Here is a 23,836-nt window from a genome sequence, read left to right as displayed (position 1 = left end):
AGAGCAGCGATGAAGATTCTGATGAATAGTAAAGTATGAGTTAAAAAATAAGATGCTACTGAGATCGTAAATTTTTGTTGTGTTGATGAATCTGTTAACAAACATATTCAAAAATGCACTGAAACATTGGCACATGTAGTGTTGGGAGGTGATAAACTGTCATTACTGTTAGAGGAGCTACGTATTTCTTGCTGTTCTACTCCTAAATGACACTGTATCTGAAGGTATAGAATGAATCTTCACTGGCTAGAGAAATGGGTAACACAATTTTACAAGTCTCTGCTGTCATGTAATCTCTTCAGGGAAATCATGACTGTACTAAGATTCGGTTTGTGGTTGACAAGGTCAGAGTCATTAAGAAATGCAAGGCAGCTACCATGTCAGTCCTAGAAGAGAGAGACGTAGCAAACTGTCAAAGCATGTACAGTCCCAGTCCATATGTTTGTGGTGATGTACTAACCAAGTAATACTGTGTGTCAGGCAGCGCATTACTCAAGAACCATCATGGAAAAAGGTGGAGTGGTAATTTATGTAAAAAACAACATATTTTACAATGCATTAGATTTAAAGAGCCATTGTATAGAGCAACAAATTGAAGTATGTGGTGTTGAGATTACTGTAAATGACTTCACGGCTGTAGTGTTAGCACTGTATAGATCTCCCTCAGGGAATTTGAATGTATTTCTTAAGCACTTAGATTCTTTATTATCCATACTGTACTCAAAGTCCAAGAACTTGATAATTACTGGTGACTTTAATGTTGATTTCCTAAATGAGAGCAATAGTAAAGCTGATTTAGTACATTTAATGGAGTCTTATAATCTGATGACAATAGTAGATTTCCCAACTAGGGTTGCTGTTAACAGTAAAAGTCTGATAGATAATATATTTATAGATAAGTCTACATGGAATGAGATCACTGTACATCCAATCCTTGGCCTTTCTGATCATGGTGGTCACTTGCTTAGGCTCAATTACATCAGTGTGTGCAACAGTTCCGAGCATTCTTGGAAATCTTTTAGGATAATAAATGAACAGGGCCTTAAAAAATTCAGTGATAGCCTAAAAGAGATAGACTGGAGCCGAGTTGATAGGGAAACAGATGTAAACAAAAAGTACAATTCATTTTTAAATGAATTCATGTCTGTATTTGAGTCCATCTTTCCCAAAAAAAGTAGTTAGAAATAGTCATATAGGCAATGCCAAGAAGTCTTGGATCACTACAGGGATAACAACATCTTGTAGAACAAAAAGGATGTTATACAGTTCTCTCAGGACTTGTAATGATCCAAAGAAATGACAACACTACAAACTTTACTGTAGCATTCTCAAGAAGGTTATAAATAAATCTAAAAGTATGTGCATAAAATCAGAAATTGAAAGCTCAGAAAATAAAATTAAAACTATAAGGAATGTAATAAAGAGGGAAACTGGCAGGACAACAGGGAACATGTCTCAGGTAGAGATTAAAACAGGGGACAGTATCATAAAGAAACCTGAGTTGGTTGCAGAAATATTTAATAACCACTTTTTGAGAGCAGCAGAGAAGACAAGCTGTAATGGTTCTATGGAAGAATCATTGTCCCTCCTACAGAAAGCTATTAGCAACAGAATCCCACAGTTATCCTTATCTCCATTTACTGTAAGCGAAGTCATAAGAGTAATTAGATCATTAAAAAACAAAAATTCTGCTGGTGTGGACAATATTTCTAGTAAAATACTGAAACACTGTTATAAATTTGTTAGTCCCGCCTTATGCAACATATACAATGCATCCCTACAAGATGGGATTGTCCCTGACAGACTTAAGTTGGCTGTAGTGATTCCTCTCTTTAAAAAAGGGGATAAAAGCATTGTTACAAACTATCGCCCAATATCCCTATTAACTACATTCTCGAAAATTCTAGAAAAACTCATGCACAGGAGGATTGTAGACCATATCAAATTCCATAGTATCTTAAGCAAAAATCAGTTTGGTTTTCGTGCCGGTCTTTGTACTGAACAGGCAATATTCTCTTTCAGCAACCAAGTTTTGGAAGCCATTAACAAAAAAATGTCTCCAGTGGGTATTTTTTGCGATCTTACGAAAGCCTTTGACTGTGTAAACCACCAAATTCTTTGGAAAAAGGCAGAATACTATGGTTTAGGTGGTACTGTTGGCTTGTGGCTACAATCATATCTACAGGATCAGAAGCAGACTGTAATGCTAAATGGCTCTTCTGGAGAAATTGCCTCGTCTGAATGGGGCATGATAACGTGTGGTGTGCCTCAAGGCTCCGTTTTGGGCCCACTGATTTTCCTCATCTTTATTAATGATCTTCCTCTTTGTTCTGAGACAAACAGCAAATTTACCCTGTTTGCCGATGATACCACAATTCTAATTGACGATTTGACTGATCATGATCTTGAAAAAACTACAACTACTGTTTTTAATGACATCTTAAATTGTTTCTCCTCAAATGGTCTCTCACTCAATGCAGATAAAACTCATTATATGAGGTTCCATACATCACAAAGTAATCCCAATGAAATTGACATAAAATGTAGAGATCAACCAATACAGAAAGTTGAAGAAACAAAATTCCTGGGTGCTTACATAGACAGTAAATGTAATTGGTCAGTTCACATTCTTCATCTATGTAAAAAACTTAGCTCGGCAACATTTTCACTACGGGTAATTTCTTCAGTGGCTGAAGTTGACACTATTAAGGTTGCCTACTTTGGCTACTTCCACTCATTGATGTCATATGCTATCATATTCTGGGGGAACCAACCACTTGCAAAACAAGTTTTCACCATCCAAAAAAAAAGCAATCAGAATAACGTGTGGGGTTAATCAAAGACACTCTTGCAGGCACTTGTTTCGGAAGATAGGTATCCTAACAACTGCCTCACAGTATATTTTTTCCTTGCTGACCTTTGTGTGCAAAAATTATTCCATCTACCAAGACAACAGTAAATTCCATGGTTATAACACCAGAAACAAAAACAATCTACATTTAGAAATGAAACGTCTCACTCTGGTACAAAAAGGAGTTTACTACTCCAGCATTAAGCTGTTCAATGCTCTACCACTACATATCAAATGTGTTCATACAGAACTGCCAAAATTTAAACGAGTTCTCAAAGATTACCTGACAGAGAAATCTTATTATACTGTGGATGAATACCTGAAAGAAAATGTATACCATCACTAAACTTATTGTGTCTAGAAGTAGTTCAATTGATTTTATTGTGCATTTGGGAATTAGCTCACTTTTTGTAACAACAGATTGGCTGTACATGTATTTACTCTTGTAGGCCTAATATCTGATTTAACTTTGTGCTCTTGCCTTTAACCTTTATTTGAAACTCCTTTTTCTGTCAAATGGTTGTTATGTTATCTAGCTGATATTGTATCTGTTACTGTATTTATAGTATGTCTTACTTAAACTATGTACAATTTGCCATTGAATTGCCCTTGTATAGTTTAAATTGAAACCTGTACAATTTGACACGTTCCATATCCTTGTGATTGACTCACTAACTGGATCTATGGAACAAGAAATAAATAAATAAATAAATACTGAAGTGTGATCCAAGTCGCACAAATATGGCTTTAATAATAACCTCCGAACAATATGCCTCTAAGGACTCAACAAGACACAGAACACTGATGTGCACATTACAAACTAGAATCACACAGAGAGTCAGTCAGCACTGTTCCACACTAATATATGTGCGAGTCACCAGCAGATGGCACGGCAGGGACCGCACGGCACGCTTGGCTCCCAGAGACGGCCTCCAGCAGCCAGCCTGCAATGATCAGTCCGTGACCAATTTAAAGACGCATGTACGGCAACACCACTCTCGGTGCATTCACACTGACATGTACTAGTAGCACGATACAGCAGTGATGAGTAGTAGTACCCCTCCTGTCTTGTGCACCTTTTATCTGGCTCTACAATTTACTTTCCTAGACCCACACAAATGCCTGATCCTCCTAATTCAATTTGCTCTGCAGACTATTTAAAACTTTTGAAGAAAAAGGAGCCACAATTGCACTTTGTGTGCCAGTTACTTTCCAATACATTGGCACCAGCTGATCTTATTTAAGAATAGTCAACTTTTGTAGCCATACTTACAGCACATCCTTTGCTTCCTGGCCTAAATCCAAGTTAACTCCCAGCCCCCCCCCCTCCCCCCACACACACACCCCTCTCTCCCCCCCTCGCAAATCAGCTAGTTGTGTGCTGTTATCTCACGTCACACCCTAGTCTATGAGTGCCCAGCTGTCTGGCACCTGACCCCTCTACCTGCACCCCTAGCTAGCCCACAGATGGCTCCCCACTCTCCCACGAGCCACTAAATGCTTCCCTCCAAACCCCTCCCATCTCTCTCCATCTCTCACATTGCCTCAACCCACCCCATCCTACCCCACTCTAAAGCCCCACCTCACTCCAGAACACTCACCATGGGCCAGTAAAGAGCTGGCAGTTGAGCGACCACAGCATAAGGAGACATGCATGCGCATGTGAGAGAGAGAGTGTGTGTGTGTGTGTGTGTGTGTGTGTGTGTGTGTGTGTGTGTGTGTGGGCGCGCGCACATGTTTTCCCTACAGCTAGAAAAAGAAAGTGCATTCTGGAAGCTCGCCAAGTAACATACCTTTTAGTTTGGAAGGTAGAAGACGAGGTACTGGTGGAAGTAAAGCTGTGAGGACGGGTCGTGAGTCGTGCAAGGATAGCTCAGCACTTGCCCACGAAAGGCAAAGGTCCCAAGTTTGACTCTTGGTCCGGCACACAGTTTTAATCTGCCAGGAAGTTTCATATCAGTGCACACTCCACTGCACGGTGAAAATCTCATTCTACATACCTTTTGTTCGTGTGCCTATCGATGAGACAGTGCTTCTGCCTTTTGGTGAGCCATCTCCTTTATTCCTAAATAATTCGTAATTTTCAACAGAAACTTTCTGTACCTTATTGTTGCATCCTACATTACAATATGCAGTTTCCACAATATGTGGTCATCTGTGAATATAATGGGGGTAACAACTGTAGGAGACCAAAAACTGACTGCAGTAAGCAAGTTCAAGTTAGTGTACGCTGCAGTAGTTACCCAGAGGTGAAGAGGGTCACAAAGGATAAGCTAGCATGGGCAACTCCATGAAACCAATCTTCAGATGGAAGATCACAACAATAAAAACATTTGATTCAGCATACAACAGGCTCCAAACAGCATACACAACCTGTATGCTCAGAAACACAGAAAATCATATTGGTTCCATCAGCAGGAAACTTCAGCCCGTAATTGTTATGGAACACTGCGGCGATTTTGTTCATTAATAAAACCCAAAACTGGGGAGTAATAAGAGAGTGTTGTTGTAACTTCTTATCAACCTGGTTACCAAAATACATATTAAGAAGACTGGTAAAGTGTTATTTTGAAGGGGTCACTCCAAAGCGCCACGAAAGTATTTGAGCAATGTATAAAATTAGAGAATCAGTGCACAATATTGAAAGCCTATCTACATTATCTATATCTGCATGACTAGTCTGTAATTCACAATTAATTGCTGGCAGAGGGTTCAGAGAACCACCCTCAACCTATTTATCTACCATTCCACTCCCCTACAGCATTTGAGGAAAACCAAACACTTCAATATTTCCGTACAAGCTCTGATTTCTCTTATTTTATTACAATGATCATTTCTCCGTATGTAAGAGGGCTCTAACAAAATATTTTCACATTCGGAGGAGAAAATTGATGATTGAAATTTTAAGAACCTGCTCCAGCAAAATGCTTTTGCTTTAATGACTGCCACCCCAATTCACATGCGATATCTGTGGCATGCACTTTCCTGTTTCCCAATAATACAAAATGAGCTGCCCTTCTTTGAACTTTTAAATGATGTCCTTTGTCAGTCCTATCTGGTAAGGATCTCACACCATGCAGAATACTCCAAAAGAGGACAGACAAGTATAGTTGTAGATAGTCTCTTTAGTAATCCTAACCTTCTAAATGTTTTACTATTAAATCACAGTCCTTTGTTTGCTTTCCCACCACGTTATCTATGTGAGCATTCCAATTTAAGTTATTTGTAAATGTAATTCCTAAGTATTCAATAGACTTCACAGCCTTTAGATCTGCGTGAATTATCATGTAACCAAAATTTAGTAGATGCCTTCTACTACTCATGCGGATGACATAACAATTTTTATTATTTAAGGTCAGTTACCACTTTTTGCATCATATGGATAGGTAGCCTAAATCATTTTGCAGTTCGTTTTGATCATCTGATCACTTTACAAGACAGTAAATGATATGCAAGACTGTAAATGATAGCATCATCTAAGAGGACTGCTCAGATTCTCTCTTAAATTGTTAATGTAGATCGGCAACAGCAGGTGGTCTATAACACTTCCTTGAGGAATGTCAGATATCACTTTTGTTTTACTTGACGATTTTCCATCAATTACTATAAACTGTGACCTTTCTGACAGGAAACCACACATCCAGTTGCACAACTGAGACAATACACCATAGGCACACAATATGATTAGAAAATACTTGTGAGGAACTGTTTCAAAAAGTCTTCTGGAAATCTACAAATATGGAATCAATTTGAGAGCCCCAGTCGGCAGCACTTATTACTTTGCGTGACTAAAGAGCTAGCTGTGTTTTAAAAGGTCAATATTTCTGAATCTATCTTGGCTATTTATCAATGAATCATTATCTTTGAGATAATTCATAATATTCAAACACAATATATGTTCCAAAATCCTAATGCAAATCAACATTAGTGATATGAGTCTGTTATTTAGTAGATTACTCCTCTTTTCTTTCTTGAGCATTGGTGTGACCTGAGCAACTTTTCAGTCTCTAGGTATGGATCTTTATCAAATGAGTGGCTATATGTTGTTGTTGTGGTCTTCAGTCCTGAGACTGGTTTGATGCAGCTCTCCATGCTACTCTATCCAGTGCAAGCTTCTTCATCTCCCAGTACCTACTGCAACCTACATCCTTCTGAATCTGCTTAGTGTATTCATCTCTTGGTCTCCCCCTACTATTTTTACCCTCCACGCTGCCCTCCAATACTAAATTGGTGATCCCTTGATGCCTCAGAACATGTCCTACCAACCGATCCCTTCTTCTGGTCAAGTTGTGCCACAAACTTCTTTTCCCCCCAATCCTATTCAATACTTCCTCATTAGTTATGTGATCTACCCATCTAATCTTTAGCATTCTTCTGTAGCACCACATTTCGAAAGCTTCTATTCTCTTCTTGTCCAAACTATTTACCATCCATGTTTCACTTCCATACATGGCTACACTCCATACAAATACTTTCAGAAATGACTTCCTGACACTTACATCTATGCTCGATGTTAACAAATTTCTCTTCTTCAGAAACGCTTTCCTTGCCATTGCCAGTCTACATTTTATATCCTCTCTACTTCGACCAACATCAGTTATTTTGCTCCCCAAATAGCAAAACTCCTTTACTACTTTAAGTGTCTCATTTCCTAACCTAATTCCCTCAGCATCACCTTACTTCATTCGACTACATTCCATTACACTCGTTTTGCTTTTGTTGATGTTCATCTTATATCCTCCCTTCAAGACACCATCCATTCCGTTCATCTGCTCTTCCAAGTCCTTTGCTGTCTCTGACAGAATTACAATGTCATCGGCGAACCTCAACGTTTTTATTTCTTCTCCATGGATTTTAATACCTACTCCGAATTTTTCTTTTATTTCTTTTACTGCTTGCTCAATATACAGATTGAATATCATCGGGGAGAGGCTATAACCCTGTCTTACTCCCTTCCCAACCACTGCTTCCCTTTCATGTCCCTCGACTCTTATAACTGCCATCTGGTTTCTGTACAAATTGTAAATAGCCTTTCGCTCCCTGTATTTTACCCCTGCCACCCTTAGAATTTGAAAGAGAGTATTCCAGTCAACATTGTTAAAAGATTTCCCTAAGTCTACAAATGCTAGAAACGTAGGTTTGCCTTTCCTTAATCTTTCTTCCAAGATAAGTCGTAAGGTCAGTAATGCCTCACATGTTCCAGTATTTCTACGGAATCCAAACTGATCTTCCCTGAGGTCGGCTTCTACTAGTTTTTCCATTCGTCTGTAAAGAATTCGTGTTAGTATTTTGCAGCTGTGGCTTATTAAACTGATTGTTCGGTAATTTTCACATCTGTCAACACCTGCTTTCTTTGGGATTGGAATTATTATATTCTTCTTGAAGTCTGATGGTATTTCGCCTGTTTCATACATCTTGCTCACCAGATGGTAGAGTTTTGTCTGGACTGGCTCTCCCAAGGCCGTCAGTAGTTCCAATGGGATGTTGTCTACTCCAGGGGCCTTGTTTCGACTCAGGTCTTTCAGTGCTCTGTCAAACTCTTCACGCAGTATTGTATCTCCCATTTCATCTTCATCTACATCCTCTTCCATTTCCATAATATTGTCCTCAAGTGTATCGCCCTTGTATAGACCCTCTATATACTCCTTCCACCTTTCTGCTTTCCCTTCTTTGCTTAGAACTGGGTTTCCATCTGAGCTCTTGATGTTCATGCAAGTGGTTCTCTTATCTCCAAAGGTCTCTCTAATTTTCCTGTAGGCAGTACCTATCTTACCCCTAGTGAGATAAGCCTCTACATCCCTACATTTGTCCTCTAGCCCTCCCTGCTTAGCCATTTTGCACTTCCTGTCGATCTCATTTTTGAGACATTTGTATTCCTTTTTGCCTGCTTCATTTACTGCATTTTTATATTATCTCCTTTCATCAATTAAATTCAATATTTCTTCTGTTACCCAAGGATTTCTACTAGCCCTCGTCTTTTTACGTACTTGATCCTCTGCTGCCTTCACTACTTCATCCATCAAAGCTACCCATTATTCTTCTACTGCATTTCTTTCCCCCATTCCTGTCAATTGTTCCCTTATGCTCTCCCTGAAGCTCTGTACAACCTCTGATTCTTTCAGTTTATCCAGGTCCCATCTCCTTAAATTCCCACCTTTTTGCAGTTTCTTCAGTTTTAATCTTACAGGTCATAACCAATAGATTGTGGTCAGAGTCCACATCTGCCCCTGGAAATGTCTTACAATTTAAAACCTGGTTCCTAAATCTCTGTCTTACCATTATATAATCCATCTGATACCTTTTAGAATCTCCAGGGCTATATATGATTTCTAATGGAGCTATTGTATCAGCATTCTCTGAAAGAAACATAACTGCTTTATGACACTGAGGAGAGCTACTACTAAGTTACTCACAGTTGCAGTTGTTCTTGATTTGAATACTGCAATAATAACTTTGTTGTCTTTGGTGAAGAAATTTCAGAAATCCGTGTTTAGTAACCCTGCTTTAGTAGCACTGTCATCAGTAATATTACCACAGCTATTGCGCAGTGAAGGTATTGGTTGTGTCTTGCCATTGGTGTACTACACATGCAACCAGAACCTCTTTGGATTTTCTTCCAGATTTCAAAACGAAGTTTCACTATGGGAACTATTAAACACATCTTGCACTGAAACCCACCCTAAGTTTCGAGCTTCAGTAAAACATCGCTAATCTTGGAGATTTTGCATTCTTTTAAATTTTGACATGCTTTTTTTCATTGCTTCTGCAGCTGAGTTTTGACATATTTTGTGCACCACCCTTTTAATTTATTTGGTATCCTTTCAATTTATTTGGTATATATCTCTTAATTGATGTCGATACTATTTCTCTGAATTTAAGCCATGTCTGGTCTACACTTACAAAGTCAGGCTTGAAGGAGTAGAGACTAAGTAGAGACCGTCTCCTTGGAAGGCATCAAGTTAATTTTTATATGCTTTCTCATTAAATGCCCTATTGTGTAGGGCTGAAAATTAATAGGGATAAGGTAAACAGAATGTGCAAAGTAAGTGGAAATTACTCGTCTCTTCCCCGATTACAGTGCAATAGAAGATAATACAAGATGTTGACAGATTGCCATATCTCGGTAGCTTTATATGTAATAATGAGGTCACAGATGCAGAAATCACCAGCAGAACTGGAAAATCAGTCCATATGGCAATTAGGTCTGTAATATGCCAACAAAGCTTTGACTGCACTCCTTTATCGTTTATATGTGTGAGACTTGGAAAATGTCAGTAAAATCAGCACACAGTCTCCATGTTTTTCACCAACAATGCTAGAGATGAATTCTGAAGATGTTAACCCAACCAAGTTACAAACGATGAAGTGCTGAGAATAAGAGGTCTACACAGCCTGCACAAAATTATTGTTGAAAGAAGACTGAGGATTGCAGGTTATGTTCTACGCATGTAAGGTGGAAGAATCCCAAAATCAACACTGTTGTTGAAATCAATGGACAGATACAGATGTACAGGAAGACCTTTTAACACCTGGAACTTTTGCAATGAATCTTCAATCCATGGACACAAACTTGGAGGAAGGTGAGAACTTGGCAGCTGATCAAGTGAACTAGTGGAAACCAGTTCCTTGTATGGTACACAGCAAATCTGAGTAAGTTAGTAAGTAAGTAAAGTACAACTGGGGATTTTGCAAAACTGTTGGATGATCGATATTATTGTCTAGATTTGACACTGTTGGACTTCTACCTTTTCCTTGATGTGTATTCTTCAAATTGTGAGTTTTACGAGAAAGCTGATAGATACTTACCAATCAACCTTCCCTGACACGAACTGACATTGTCTCTTTATAAATTCTACTGTGCTAACAATTATCTACTGAGAATCCTCAACTAGGTCTCCGCAGCTCAAATGAGCCAGTTTCTTTTAAATTTCTGTCTTTGGCTATAATTGTCTTCCAAGTATGGTGACACAACATCCTGTCATGAAACTTTTGCCTTTACACTTGTTTACTTTTCTGGACACTGCCTTTTTCTGCACTGTGCACTAAATACACTATGTGAGTAATGTCCAATCTCCAACAACCAATCGTGAACTGTAAACAGCTGTAAACTCTACCAGGGCACATAGCAAACAATTAACATTTGTGTTTTAGTGTTCTAAGCTGTGAGGTCATCAGCGGACAAATAATTTAGTACCTATTCCTGGACAGCCAGAGTGGCCGTGTGGTTCTAGGCGCTACAGTCTGGAACCGAATGACCGCTACGTTCGCAGGTTCGAATCCTGCCTCGGGCATGGATGTGTGTGATGTCCTTAGGTTAGTTAGGTTTAATTAGTTCTAAGTTCTAGGCGACTGATGACCTCAGAAGTTAAGTCGCATAGTGCTCAGAGCCATTTGAACCTATTCCTGACGTGCAGTTGTTTGGAACAACAACTGACATGATCCAAAATATTACTTTCTTTTATTATAGCTTCACTTTTATTTTGTCTAATGATTACTAATTTCAGTATCAAATTCCATCATCAAGCCACTATATGATCAGAAAGCATAGTGTATCGTTAAAATATTGTTTAATAAACAGATTACCATTATATCATCATTCCTTAAAGTAATGTCCAAAGTGGAAGGACAGATGATTAATTTTGAGTATATACTAAAGTCAGAGTACTGAACCGGATATGAAAGAAGGAAAACCAGAAGGGCAGTGAGAGACGGGTGCCTTCTATCACCTTACTTCCTTAATATGTTCATCAAGGAAGTAATAGCAACAACAAAGAAAAGATGACCAGAATCAAAAGGTAATTTCTGGAATACGCCATGGAAATGTGATAGGACCATTACATTTACAATGTATATAAATGATCCAGTAGAAAGTGTCAGAGGCTCCTTAATATTGTTCACAGGTACTACACTTGTCCATCAGAAAGTAGCAATAACAGAAGACAGTATCAATTTGCACAATGACCTGCAGAGGATTGGTGAATGATGTAGGCTCTGGCAGTTGACCCTGCACATAAATAAATGTAACATATCACACACACACACACACACACACACAGGAAAAGAAATCCAATACTGTACAACTACACTATTAATGACAAATTGCTGGAAACAGAATCTACCATAAAATATCTAGAAGTAACTATCCAGAGCAACCTTAAAGTGGAATGACCACATAAAACAGCAATAGAAAAGCAGATGCCAGACTAAGATTCACAGGAAGAATCTTAAGTGAATGTAAATTACCCCTGTGTCCTTACCCAGTAAGACTGACAGAAGAGAGAAAGAAGATCCAATGAAGTGCGGAGTGTTTTGTCACAGGATCATTTAGTCGCTGTGAGATCATTACAGAGATGCTCAGCAACTCCAGTGGTAGATGCCATAAGAGAGCAGTTGTGCATCACGGAAAGATTTACTACCCAAATTTCGAGAGAGTAGTTTCCGAGAAGAGTCTGACAACATAATAGTTTCTCTCATATACAATTCACGAAATGATCACGAGAAGAAAATTTGAGAAGTTAGAGATAATACAGAAGTGTACTGACAGTCATTCTTCCCAAGCACTGTTCACAAGTGGAACAAGGCAGAGGGGATCAGTTGGTGGCATGAGACGTACCCCCTGCCACACACAGTTAGGTGGTTTTTGGAGCATGATGTCGATATGGAAACTTAATTGCATGCATATACACTGCAGATTGACGACATCACAATAGTAAATCAGAGTAGGAACTAAATAAAATGTTTCAGGCCTTAAATCAAGAAGTTGTAAAACTAAAGCTAAAAATGAATACAAAGAAGACAAAAGTTATGGCTACAGACAAGAAAGGAGGAGGAGGTAGGACTGACACAAGAACAGGCAATGAGCAACTCAAGAAAGGAACTGAAATTCAATATCTCAGTAGCATTTTGCAAGAAAACAATCAATATTTCAAGGCATTCAAGAAAAGAATAGCACAGGTGAAGAGTTCCTTCCAAAATAAGAAGAAGCTGCAACTGAATAAACATATCAGCTTCCACATTAAGAAAATATTTGTAAAGACCTTTGTGTGGAGTGTTCTGACACACAGATGCAAAATCTGTACATTAGAAAAGCCAAAGGAAGCTCGCCTCAGACCTGCTGAAATGTGGTTCTGGAGGAGAAGTACAAGAACTATCTGCATTGACAGAAAAATTAAAGGAAATAGGAGAGAAGAAAGAACCACTGAAAGTTATAGGCCAGGGCAAAGCAAAATACACTGGACACTTAACTGGAGATGATAATCTTTTAAAAAACATTTCTGAAGGCAAGATCGTAGGTAAGAAAACAAGGGGATGACTGAGAACATCCTACTTAAACAATATGATCAATGAATGGGATTTTCTTCACACATGGAGATGAAGACAACTGCTGAAGAGAGGAAGCTGTGGCTGCAGAGACAAGGTTTAACCTTTTGGAAGAGTAAGGACAAACTAATACAAAATATGAGTCTGCATGGTAGCTACATATGGAATAAATGACAACTTCTTGTGTGCAGTCATCAAGTCACTTACCTCAGTAGGTGTCTTATCTACTAAAAGTAAAGGTCACTGTTGTGCTTTCAATAGATGTGAACTGCACCCTGAAAATGGTATGTCTAGTTTGCAGTTGTACAGAAGCTTTTTATTTTGCAAAATGGTTCAAATGGCTCTAAGCACTATGGGACTTAACATCTGAGGTCATCAGTCCCCCAGACTTAGAACTACTTAAACCTAACTAACCTAAGGACATCCCTGCCTGAGGCAGGATTCGAACCCGCGATCATAGCAGCAGCACGGTTCTGGACTGAAGTGCCTAGAACCGCTCGGCCACAGTGGTCAGCTTTTATTTTGCACAGAAATGTTTGATAATAAGATGAACTGATGCTGGCACTTGCTACTGAAACCAGTAGCACTTAGACACAACAAAAATGTGACTACAGAATTAAGAATAATTTTTCCAAACAATCGAGTATTTTTACCAAAACAACACCACAATAGTGGAAACTTATTTTAAACTAAAGACACAAAAGAAAAAAAGAGAAACTGTAAAGATCTTGAGTCTCATAAGACTCTCTTGGGAGGAAAATATAAGATTTTTAATTGGTAAACTTGCAAGGCATCCTTTTTATGTTGTATAAACTACGAAACTGTTAGCATCGTCAGCTAAAATTTACTTCTTCTGTCTTAATATACCTTCCTTCACTTACAGCTGCAGTGTGGAGACAGCGGTGAGGGTGGGAGCGGGGATGGGGGCGAGGGTGTGGGCATACTGCTTTAAAATGGTGATTCTTGTATTGATATTCTTAACAACAGATTTATATCTTTTGTTTATGAAAGTCTGCATGCGATGACAGCTGCACTAGTAATACCTTCACAGGGTCGTATTCAAGTTGCAAGGCTAGATCTATGCCAACCATGACACGCTCCCAGCCTTTCCTCCTCGTGATCTGGTTGTAGCGTTGGGACTGCAGGGTGTCTAAGCTGATGTTCAGACCGTCAAGCCCTGCCCTCTGCAAGGCAACCAGCTGTCTTGTCAACATGAGGCCATCGGTTGTCATTAAGACACTTTCGAGATCTTTTATTTCCTTCAAAGCACCCGTGAAACAGCAAATTATTCTAAAGAAACTGAAACAAATAATTTGTAACATTGCTGCTGCATATGAAACAAAACTCCAGTTGATAAATTGAAAATACAAATTCCTCAAAAGTTAACTGTACATTTGCCCTAATACAAAGAGATAAGAAGGGTTAATAAACTGAATTGAAGAATGCAAGTTAAGATAGCAATGGAAAAATAATTAGAGGCATAAGATCACCTACTGCAACAGGGAAATGGGAATCAATATGAACCATTACCCAGCTACTGTCAACTGATTCCATGTCTCCATGCACACTGTATAAACCACTGTGGGTTTGTCCGACAAAGTAGATTGTTGTACCACACATTATGGTTTTTCCCCATTCAATGCTCATGTGGAGTGTGGGAAGAATGATTCTTTAAATGGTTCTGTGCATGCTGTAATTAATCTTGCCTTCATGGTCCCTATAGGAGTGATACATATGCGGTTATTGTATAATCCCTAAATACCTCACTTAATACAGGTTCCTGAAATTTCATAAGTTAGGTTTTGTCATATATTTGGCGTCTATCTTCACTTGTCTGGCATTTCCAATTTTTAGTAGCTTCTTGATGCTCTCCCATGCATCAAATAAATCTATGATCAATCATGCTACACTATTTTGTATACATTCAATGTCTGCCATTAGCCTTATTTGTTATGGGTCATACTTAAGCAATATTCTAGAATGGGCCACACAAGTATTTTGTAAGCAATGTCCTCTATAGACTGATTGCATTTTCCAGTGTCTTACCAATGAATTGAAGTCTGCATTCTGCTTTGCCTACAAGTGAGTCTATGTCACCATTTCATTTCATCCAGATATTTGTATGAGTTGACCAATTAAAACTGTGATTATTTGATAATGTAGTCATACAATACTGTCTTTTTTTGTTTTGTGATGTGCTCCAATTTACATTTCTGAAAACTTAAACTCAGTTGCCTATCTTTGGACCAAATTGAAATGTTATGATCTGACTCAAATTTGTGCAGATTTTTTTCAGGCAATAATTCATTATAGACAACTCTATCATCCAGGAAAAGTATGAGGTTCCTTATAATATCGTCTTCCAGAACATTAAGGTACAACATTAATGTAATGGTATAAATTACTATAACTGTATAAATAAGTTTATAAGTGTGTAAAATACATTGAACTATTTGTTACAACAAAATATTGTACCGGTATACTCAGCAAGATGTTAAATCAGCAGATAGCTACATTTTATGTTCAACATTTTGTGTACAGCATATATGCTGGAAAGGATTTATACCCAAATTGAATAAATCTGAAGAAATGGTAGTGTGTGTCTGGAAAAAAAATCCGTAAAAACTCATACAGTCCAATTTGCTATTATGTCACTGTTACTGAAATATAATACAAAGTAACTGAATTCGATGAACATTCTCAGAGTGCAATATGCCTCAGAGTGAAATGCACAGTAATGTCAACATTATTTTTTAGGCTATGTTTGTGAAAATGGATGAAAGCAAACCACACATTTTGTTCTCAATCTGCAGAAGCATTATGCACTGTGAAACACTGTACTGGTGTTATACATAAAAGCTGTCTCATTGCCAACATCTTTCCCCTGCTGGCTGTTCTACACTTCTCATAACTAATTCAACACGTTGTAAGATATTTTATGCTGTATGACACCACAGTCCAATCTGGTTAGGATAGCATAAAAATAATATATGAATTTCAGTATTGAAACTGGAAAAGCAGAACAGCTCTCATCACACTGGATATCAAATCGAGGTTGGATTACAGCCATGGGTACATCATTTCATGCTACTCAACTGAATGTCATATGTCAGAGTTCTTCAACTGTAGTGGCTGGCGACTGGTGGCTGGCGGCTGGTGGCATACCCATCTCTTGGCATCCTGTGAACAGACGTTCTCCACAGGTGACAGATTTGAAGAAAATGCTGGATACGGCAACAGTGGAACACTCTCTGTATCGAGGTAGCTCAGTACAGCTCAGGTGATGTGTAGTCTTGCATTATCTTGTTAAAAGATAACATCAAAGAAAGACTTGTAAGGGATAGAACAATTTATCAGCTTCCTGAACATCCTTCCAACAGCGAGGAAAACAAAATAAACAAGAAAGAAGAACAAAAATACAACGCTGCTGACATTCCTAATTTAAACTAGAGGTATGTGATGCTGTAAATATGATTCCCAATTACCAAATTGTGAATACGCCCGATTTAAAAATTTATCACCATAATGTGCAATCCCTGCGTAATAAGATCGATGAAATTAACGTTCTATTAACACATGAACTTAATTATATCTCAGTGTTATGCATTTCTGAGCACTGGCTTAGCCCAGAATTAATCCAGAATACTAAAATAAACAAATTTGTCTTGGCTGCTTACTACTGCAGGAAAAACAGCAAACAGTGTGGGGTAGCAATTTACACAAAGGATAATGTAGATTTTATTACACTACCTGACTTAACTAGGGCAAATGTCGAAAAGGATTATGAAATTGCAGCTATAAAAATTACTCAGTTCAACCTGGTTATTGCTACAGTTTACCGATCACCGTCTGGGAATTTTGAACTTTTCTTAAACAAAATGGAGTCATTGCTAAATAAAGTAAATAAAATGGATTGTGAATTTATAATCTGTGGTGACTTCAATATTGACTTCCTCATGAATAGTGGAAATAGGGAGACCATTTTGAACCTTGCAACGTCCTTCAATTTAAAGGCTGAAGTAAAAGCAGCTACCCGAGTATCAGAAACTTGTCAAACAGCTCTTCATCAGTTTCTAGTAAATAAGAGTTTACACAACACCTCACTAAAAATTTTCAATGCAGGTTTTAGTGATCATCTTGCTCAAATATGAAGCATAAAAGTACAAGGCAGTATTATTAACAACATGTCTTTTAGAACAGCGTATCGAAGCTATAATCAGCATAATGTGAACTACTTCAACAACTTATTACACAAAGAAAAATGGCTAGGAGTGTACAAAATGAATGATATTAATGAAAAATTCGACACTTTCATTGATACATTAACCCATTTCTTTGAACTTGCATTCCCACTGAAAACATTAACCATACGGGGAAACTCTAGAACAAACAGCTGGATCACAAAGGGAATAAGGGTTTCATGCCAGAAGAGAAGACTACTTCATGAAATATGTAACTCGAAAAATTCCTCACCTGTAGTACGCGCATACTATAAAAAATACTCCAAAATATTAAGAAAAGTAATAAAAGCAGCAAAAATAATGCATAATGATGAAATCATTTATAATTCAGCTAATAAATCAAAGGCTATGTGGAGTGTTATAAAAAAAGAATGTGGAGAATACAGACAACCTTGGAAAAATATAACACTATCACATAAAAATAAAAAAGTAACAAACCCCTTAGAAGTAGCTAACACATTTAACAACTTTTTCACAGGTGTTGCTGAAAATATGTTACAATCAAATTTTAAGAGCATCCAGGCAAATGAATATAAAATAAGTACATGTAGAGGATCAATGTACATCGGTTCTGTTTCACAAGATGAAGTAGCTAAAGCAATAAAAGGACTAAAAAATTCCAAATTGGCAGGTATTGATGGTATACCTGCAACAGTGTTAAAGAAGAGCGCATCAAACCTAACTGAAGTACTCACACATTTATGCGACTGCTCACTTCAGGCAGGCACTTTCCCTGATGTGTTAAAAACATCAAAAGTTATTCCTGTATATAAAAAAGGGGATAAAGACAATGTAAATAACTACAGACCCATCACAATTTTCTCCTGCATCTCTAAAGTACTGGAAAAAGTTATGTATGAGAAACTTATGAAATTTATAAATAAAAACAGCATCCTATGTAATGAACAACATGGATTCAGAAATAAGAGGTCAACGACAACTGCTGTCTATGAGTGCATCAATTTCATCCTAAACCTGATGGACAAAAAACAGGAAACAATAGGAGTCTTTATTGACTTGTCAAAAGCTTTTGACATGGTGGACCATAAAATTCCGCTATCAAAGCTAGAAAGATATGGTATTCGAGGTCTGTCCAACAAGTGGATCAGTTCCTTCCTGACAAATCGTATGCAGGCAGTGTGCGTCAAGCACACAAATATTGAACTAAAAACTGTATCTAATCACTTATCTGACTATAAACAAATAAAATGTGGTGTACCCCAAGGATCCGTATTGGGACCCCTTCTGTTTCTTCTGTACATAAATGATCTAAGCTTAAATATTGATGCACACAAATCAATCATATTTGCAGATGACACCACGATTCTACTAAAAGGAGATGACAATGAACAGTTACAGCAGACAGTAAACACAGTCACGAAACAACTTAGCAGCTGGGCACAGAGTAATCGGCTTGCAATAAACAGTAAGAAAACCGTTGCTCTAAAATTCCACAATGTTCCTAACAAGGACATGTTTATCCCATCAGTCTCTATCAATGACGAAGCAGTTGGTAACAGTACTGAAACCAAATTCTTACGACTTTGGCTGCAGAGTGACATCAGATGGAACAAGCATATTGAATGTCTCAATGCAGAACTGACCAAAACACGTCATCTTCTTTGTTCATTAAAATCATGCTGTAGTGAGAAAACAGTATTGAATGCATATCATGCGTACTTTCATTCTCGTCTTAGATATGGGGTCACCTTCTGGGGAAACTCTAAAATAGCTAATAGCACTTTTAAACTACAAAAAAAGGGCCATTAGAATCTTGTTTGGGTGCAAGCCTAGAGACTCTTGTAAACCCCTGTTTAAGAAATCTGGTATTCTCCCATTACCGTGTGTATACATTATGGAAACCCTTTTGTTCTTTAAATTAAATGTAATAGGCAAGGACCAGAGGCTAAAAAAAACTGTGATATACATGAGCACTTTACCAGACAAAACAGGAACTTACATATGACTCAAATCAGCATAGCACTGTGCCAAAAAGGTACTTTTCACATGGGAGTTAAGCTTTATAACAAACTTCCTGAAAACATAAAAGCTATCACTGAGGTCAATACATTTGGAAAATCTCTAAAGTCATATTTACAGCATCACTGCTTTTATTCCATTGAAGAATATTTAAATTTATGAAATGTGTTATATAAATACTTGTGTGTAAAGTGTATTATTGTAAGCTTAAATATGTATGCTTTGAAATTACTTTCAGCCTGTATATTTATAACTTGACTTGTCCAATGTCTTACGCATAAGCTGCTATGTAGACAACAGGACCAATAAAATACAATCTACAATCACGGAGCCCTTGAAACTAGGGCACAGCGATAGGCCTTAACAAAACACAAATGCAATGACTGCTGTCCAAATTACTGGATATGTGAACCAGAAGTTGTGACATGTATCCAGTTGCACCCCATACCATCACATCACATGCTGGACCCGCATGAGAATGACAGGTACAATCTGGCCAGGTCTGTTGGCATCAGAGCCTCCAAACACAAGTACATCAATTGTGACGATGTTGCAGAACCGAGACTCGTCTGACACGATGACACAGTGCCATTCCTGTGTCTGGCATTGTTGTCAGTTGCACCGCTGTCAGTTCACCTCTCTCTAGAGCTGCATTAAGGGCTTGACAGTCTGTGCTGCTCCAGATGCCATCACATTGTCTGTGTGGATATCTGTCTCACTGTATACAAGCCCACTTCCTGACTAAATGTACACAACTTCACTGCAGGATCACGTACGCATGAGCGAACACTTGTCTGCCCTCTCAGGTGCTAGTTGGGTGGCACTACTGAGGCCCTGCAAGGCATTTAGCATGGCCCTCCTGAACCTACCAATTCTATGTTGGCACAAAATGAGATTCTGAGCAATGCAAGCAGCAATATAGTGAAACAATAAACCAGAGTCTCAGCAGACCATGAGCCTGCCACTGCCAAATCTGGAATGCTGATAAACATTTCTCCTTCTTCCATTATGCTTAACACGGTCTTCGTGTAAACAACCAACACTGAAATAGAATTTCTGAATGAGAAACCCGCTCCATAAGCTTTTCTTGCATGCAGAATATGCATGGGAGTGCTGAAAAGTAATGCCTCTGAATTTTTTATTCTGTTCTCAATATCGGTCGAGGTATGACACGTCACGCATATTACTTGGTCAACTTTCCCACTTCACTGACTCATGGCACACCCACCTCCCGCAAACAGATGGAGTCGGCATAGGCAGCCCACTCTGACCAGAGATTGTGAATATGTTTACGGTGCACTTCGAGGAAGAGGCCCTGATGTCAACCAAATGGAAATCCATCTTCTTCTTTTCTTCTTCTTCTTCTTCTTCTTCTTCTTCTTCTTCTGTTATGTGGATAACACACTTGTCATCTGGCCTCATGGAAGAGACAAACTTCTTGACTTCTTTGTACATCTGAACTCCACACGCCACAAAATCAAATTCACTATGGAGACCAAAGAAGAAGGAAGACTACCATAGCTGGACATCATAGTCAGGAGAATAATGGACAGCACCCTGTGCCACAGCGTGTATCTGACTCTATAAAACACATAAACTCAATTCTCCCTATGGCACTGTGAATAATTTCAATAACAAAAAGTGAGATGAATGTTGCAGCTTACAATTAATTTCCACTTTGGCTTTGTATTCAAGATCAGTCTTACCTGAGAGTGCAACATAACATCTTTAGTTAATTTAATTATATGTTCATTAGATTTTGGTTATAAGGCACGTTTTGCTGCCTAATGTTTCATCTCCAAACACTGGAAACAATCCATGGAGGAAGAGGAGTATGTAAGACATTGTTGGACCAGGTTGGAGGAATCTGTGAATTTCAATACTCTGTAGAAGAGCTCAATCATTTGAAAATAACTTTCAGAACTTGTGGCTATTCTAACAGATATACATAGGGCACTACATTCTAAAATATTTGCATCTTTCAGTGAAAAACAAGCAACTAGAGGAAAAGTTCTCTTGCCACTTGTAAAAACAGTCGCAGATCGCGACCTCTGAGTGCTATAAAGAGAAGGTATTGACGCAGTGCTTAAACCAAACAGAAGACCACAACTGCAGCCATACTCAAGCAAATTGCTATGCAGTAGTTTCAGTGAATTTGACAATGATGTGGCTGCTTTCATAGTGGCCCAGTCATATTGTGGGGTACGGAATGCCAGTGACAGGGCTGGAATTGTAGGTGACAGATGGGTTTTTGGCAAAGCCTTGTATCAATACCTCCTTAATTATTGAGCTGAAAAACTGTAAAAAACATTCATGCAGTAAAATCACACAAAAAAATTTCCTATTTCTGCAGGTATTGTGCCTTCTGTTTCTTTTTCATTACAAAAACATATTGATTCAAGTTTATAAAGTCACAACTATGTCACTGTGATTTGTGTAACACACATTCTGGAACATGTTCCAGGAATGTCATGAAACAGACAGCTTTAAATAATTACTCTAGCTCATCTTTCAAGACTTGCATGCCAACAACAACACCATCTATCCAATCTCTTTTTATTTCACTTTCATGAAAAGATTTCTCCACAAAGGATATCATCTGCCATGTAGGTAGTGCAAGAGGAAACTCCACACTAACATTTGGGTAATCAAGTGGATTCTGTGTCTTGTCAGAACCAAGTACAATCAACCCAATTTCATCTTTACCACTGGTAAATATCTGGAAACATATTAAATGGTAAAAATAAGTTTTGTTTATAACAAGTTGTATACCAATAAAAACATCACACACAGATACTCTTTATAAAATTATTTAATTGGATAGATAAAAAATCTACTCACCAAGCAGTGGCAGAACACACACATAAAAGACTGTTGTGATAGGCATGCGTTTGGAGCCAGTGACTCCTTCTTCAGGCTGAAGGGTTGCAGGGGAAGCAAGAAGGATGAAGGAAAAGGACTGGAGAGGTCTAAGAAAAGGGGTAGATTTTGGGAAAGTCACCCAGAACCATGGGTCATGGGTGACTTACGGTACAGGATGAGAAGGAAAGACTAATTGTTGGGGACTGCATCGGCAAGATTCGGAAACCTGAGAGCTTAAAGGTGGAAGACAGGGTAATATGCAAGACAGAGATTACTACTAAAACTGTATATGGTTAATAAGAGTGAGAAGGTAAGTGTATTGTATGCAACAGTTGTGGGAGGGGGCAGTGAAAATAGACGGGAAAGACAATGAAAGATGTAGAAAGCTAAAACGGAGTGAAGCAAAGAGTAATTACAGTGAAGAAAAGCTGAGACAGGAGAAATTAACGTAAATTAAGGCGAGGTGGGTGGTGAGAACCAAGGACACGTTGTAGTGCTAGTTCCCACCTGCGGAGTTCTGAGAAACTGGTGTCTGGCGGAAGAATACAGGTGGCATGTGTGGTGAAACAAGTGCCGAGGTCACGTATGCCATGTTGTAGAGCATGCTCTGCAACAGGATATTGTGAGTTTCCAGTATATACACTATGCCTATGCCCACTTATCCTAACTGATAATTTGGTGGTAGTCATGCAGATGTAGAAAGCTGAACAGTGTTTACATAATAGCTGGTATATGACATGTGTCGTTTCTATTTTTCGCCTAATCCGAAGTTCTGGGTGACTTTTCCAAAATCTACACCTTTTCCTGGAACTCTCCAGGCCTTTTCCTTTACCCTTCTTCTTTCCCCTTCAACGCTTCTGTCTGGAGGAGCCATTGGCTCCGAAAGCTTGCCAATCACAAATAATTTATTGTTTTTGTTGTTATAGTTACTCTTTATAACCTACTTAAAATACATCACGTACCCTCCTCTCCACAATTCTTCGAACACATAGTTTTGCCTTTTGCAAAAAATCACTGCGTTTCTGTATAACATACTTGGAGTCAAAGTGTCCAACATCTATTACAATTATAAACAGATGAAAGAAAGTCATTGTATTTATTGGCAGTATTACGCAATCAAATATTTTGAAAGAGTTCCAGTGGTATAAATTTACAAAATCTTACAAATAAATATATACGTTTATTCTTTAAATCAATTCTTAGCAATAACATAATAGTATAAATTGCAGAATCAATATAGCCAATTTTAATGTAATGACTGCAATACAAATACAATATAACAGCGGTAAGTTATAACAAATGAGAGAGAGAGAGAGAGAGAGAGAGAGAGAGAGAGAGAGAGAGAGAGAGAGAGAGAGAAAGAGAGGCATTTAGACAATGTTTCATTACAGTGTGAAACTTATTAGAATTAAAATGAAGCCATAGTGAATTATTACATTCCAAAACTAACAATTATTGTGTTCTTTCACCCCAAAATAATACATTCATTAGGCAATGTATACTTTTAATTTCAGAAATTTTTACAGCTCTGAACTTCACTGCTTCGATGAATTTATTACATGTGTCAATGAATGAGGGTTGA

The 23,836-nt window shown here is 38.2% G+C and overlaps 1 protein-coding gene across 1 annotated transcript in view; it reads right to left on the bottom strand.

The window, feature by feature from the left end:
* LOC124620353 (molybdenum cofactor biosynthesis protein 1-like) overlaps positions 1 to 23,345 on the bottom strand; it is a 64,684-nt gene extending 41,339 nt beyond the window's left edge. Inside the window, exons 1-3 of the mRNA XM_047147025.1 lie at positions 23,217 to 23,345; positions 21,891 to 22,111; positions 14,215 to 14,470 (exon numbers count right to left, since the gene is read on the bottom strand). Coding sequence (XP_047002981.1) covers positions 14,215 to 14,470; positions 21,891 to 22,111; positions 23,217 to 23,345 — 606 coding nt within the window. The remainder of the gene's footprint in view (positions 1 to 14,214; positions 14,471 to 21,890; positions 22,112 to 23,216) is intronic.
* Between the last annotated feature and the right edge of the window lie 491 nt (positions 23,346 to 23,836).

This window comes from Schistocerca americana, chromosome 6, assembly GCF_021461395.2.
Source record: "Schistocerca americana isolate TAMUIC-IGC-003095 chromosome 6, iqSchAmer2.1, whole genome shotgun sequence".
NCBI classification, from domain to species: Eukaryota; Metazoa; Arthropoda; class Insecta; order Orthoptera; family Acrididae; genus Schistocerca; species Schistocerca americana.
This window is presented reverse-complemented; position numbering and strand designations above follow the sequence as displayed.